Source organism: Acanthamoeba castellanii (assembly GCF_000313135.1).
Source record: "Acanthamoeba castellanii str. Neff unplaced genomic scaffold scf7180000084682, whole genome shotgun sequence".
In the NCBI taxonomy this organism is placed as follows: Eukaryota; Discosea; order Longamoebia; family Acanthamoebidae; genus Acanthamoeba; species Acanthamoeba castellanii.
Window position 1 is genome coordinate 142,716 of NW_004457265.1, and position 3,074 is coordinate 145,789.

A 3,074-nucleotide genomic window follows, 5' to 3' on the forward strand; every position below is an offset into this window, starting at 1 on the left:
CATCTTGCACAGCGCGGCGTCGGGCATCGGCCACCTTCACTCGCTCGAGCCGGCCATCATACACCGCGACCTCAAGCCGTCCAATCTGCTGGTGGACGAGAACTGGAACGTGAAGGTGGCCGACTTCGGGTTCGCGCGCATCAAGGAGGAGAACGCGACCATGACCCGCTGCGGCACGCCCTGCTGGACCGCGCCAGAGGTACTGCGCGGTGAGAAGTACTCTGAGTCGGCTGACGTGTACAGCTTTGGTATCATCATGTGGGAGGTACGGCGCACCACTACCACGCAGCGCTCAACTTTAGATGTGTGAGTGTCGGACGCTGACTGTTGATGGTGACGTGCTGTGCTGTGCTGTCCGCTCAGGTCTTGACGCGTAAGCAGCCCTATGCCGGCCTCAACTTTATGTCAGTGTCACTTGACGTGCTGGAAGGCCGCCGGCCGAAAGCGCCAACTGATTGTCCCAGCGGTATGTAGCTCGCCTTTCCGTGGTGGTGGTGCATAGATGATATGGCACACCCAACCAACCTTCATTTCAACAACACCACACAGACTACAAGCAGCTGATGAAGAAGTGCTGGCATGCAGTACCAGACAAAAGACCCTCCATGCAAACCATCATCAGCTTCTTTGAGAGCCATCAAGGGAGTGGTGAGGCAGGAACTGACCGTGTATAACAAGCACCCCAACAAGGCCTCAATTTTTTGGATGTGCGACCCCTCACCATTTATTGAGTTGCTGAAGCACCGGTACCGGTTCCCAGAGCTAACAATCGGCATTGGGTGGGTTCAACTCTCGAGGGTGGGGAAATGTTTGCCTTCGGCTTGGTACAAACGAACTCCTCTCGGCGGCGGCATTGCAGAGCACGCGTGCATTATCTCGCCAAGTCCTACTCGTGGCTTTCTCGATGTACGACCGCAAGATCTTCCCCTTTCACGCGTGTGCGGGCATGCATGTGTGCGTGCGTGCGTGCGGTGCACACTCATCGCAAACCCTCGCGAGGAGACAGACAACAGCAACTCACGGGTGATGGTTTATGGTCTTTCTGTTGATGTCATCAGCATCGAACGAGAAGCGTACTTTGGTCGCTGTTCCCTCTCTCGTCTCCGCGATGGGCAACAACCGCGCTGGCTGCTTAGGTGCCTTTTAGCCCCTCAGTACTCTTGACGATTCAGAGTCTCATTGGGGTTATCCTCACGCAGGGCTAGGCAAGGGCCAAAAGAGGCTCGTGGGATGCGGCTTTCATGGTGCTCGCTGGCGTGAAGATAGATTTTGTGGGTGCCAGCGAGAAGGATTCGATTGCGGTGAGCGAGACTGGCGACATTTATGCGTTCGGTTCCGGCAACACGGGTGCGTGGAGACGATTCCCTCATTTTGTGAGCTTTCTCCCCCCTCTGCTTCCTACCTCACTCTCGCTTCAGCTAGCTGTACGTGTACTGCTCGCACGTGCCCGAGACTCATTCGTTGACGCCGGCAGGCCAGAACCATACCTTGCTGCTGGCCGCTTCTCCTTCTCCCAGAGACCAAGGGCGGTTCTTCCGAAGTATGCTTTCGGTCTTTACCTTGCATTGATTGGTCTCTCATTGTCGAGTGCGCACGCGGGTGCTTGCAGACGTCGGCGAAGTGGTTGTGGACCAGCCATACGTAAACCCGAGAATCGGCGAAATGGTGAGGAGTCAACTTGGACAAGGAGCCCTGGGAGAGAATCTGTTTTTGAGTATTTCACACGAGGTGCTGCAACATTTCACACGAGGTGCTGCAACAACTCACCAAAGATGATTTCCAGGTCGTCTTTCTCCAACAGACCGCCGACTTCGGCACGCGTGTGCGCAGTTTTCTGGTCTGACACCGTGGTGTTGTTGTGTCTTGTTGTAATTCAGGTCAATCCAATTCATAGTGAACTCCGGAGCACGTGCAAGCTGTTGCGACCAACCACAACAGCTGGCCGAGTTAACGCAACCTGCTTTATCTTGGTTACGGTGTGCCAATGGAGGTTACCGAACTCCGCATCGGTAGGTTCCGTCTGTCATTTTTCCTTCCTCGAAAATGAAGTGTGGCTATTGGTGGGTACCAACCAATCGCTGGCCACCGGCAAGGGAGCGGAGGGGAACATAAGGCGGCGGCGGACAGAGCGCACTCGCACTCCCAACCCGCTAAAGCACTACACCTACCCCCACAGGAGATGAACCGCTTTGTCACGCTGGTTATCCTTGCGTGCTTCCTCACCATCGCGGTATGGCTGCAACCTTTGTTTTAGCTACTCTGCGCAGTCGAATTCCCCGTTGGCCATGCAAACGGAGTTGTTGTTGTTGTTTTCTTCTTGCCAAAGGCGGCGGCGACGACCCGCGTGAAGGTGGCCATCGTCGGTGCTGGAGCCGCAGGCATCGGAGCCGGTTACCACTTCCATGAGAAGGGCATGGACGACTTTGTCATTGTGGAGGCCCGAGACCGAGTAGGAGGACGCTTGCACTCAGTTCAGGTAAACAACTAAGTTGTTTCCCCTATGATCAATGACGAAGCACCGCTTATGATCATCATCATCAACATCAACAACAACAGTTCTTCAACCACACCGTGGACTTGGGCGGTGCCTGGTTCCAGGGCACTAACGGAAGTCTCCTCTGGGAGCTCAAACAGTACGTTTTTACCGCTTCGCGATTAGAATCTACTCTCCTCCACTTCCGCACAATTTCAATTTCATCTCAAATTCAATATTTCTAAACTGCAGAAAGTATGATCTTCCGTGCGCCTACACCGACTTCGTGGACATGTACACTTTCTATCCCAACGGCAGCCTGATTCCTGATGTACGCACACACTCCTCCAACCGCTCGCTTTTGCCACCGGCCAACTCACTGTGTGTGTGTGTGTGTTTGTGTGGCAAAACGAATGCATTTCGCAGGACGTTGTGAATCACTACCTCACCGAGTCTGATGCCATGTACTCCGAACTGGAAGACGTCGCCGCCCAGATGGCTGAGCAGGTTACACCGGACAAGTCCCTCATGGGTGCAATTGAGGATATTGGTTTCCTGAGCAGTACCATGAACGAAACGGACTACGCTGTCAGGAATTGGA

The 3,074-nt window shown here is 54.4% G+C and overlaps 1 protein-coding gene and 1 pseudogene across 1 annotated transcript in view; both read left to right on the forward strand.

Annotated features, from left to right (window-relative positions):
• The window catches only part of ACA1_122380 (serine/threonine kinase), a gene marked incomplete at both ends in the record, with an annotated part of 6,554 nt that extends 6,080 nt beyond the window's left edge, over positions 1–474 (forward strand). Inside the window, 2 exons of the mRNA XM_004333441.1 lie at positions 50–265; positions 364–474. Of these exons, the coding sequence (XP_004333489.1) occupies positions 50–265; positions 364–474 (327 nt within the window). The remainder of the gene's footprint in view (positions 1–49; positions 266–363) is intronic.
• A 1,705-nt stretch (positions 475–2,179) lies between these two features.
• ACA1_122490 overlaps positions 2,180–3,074 on the forward strand; it is a 2,121-nt pseudogene continuing 1,226 nt past the window's right edge.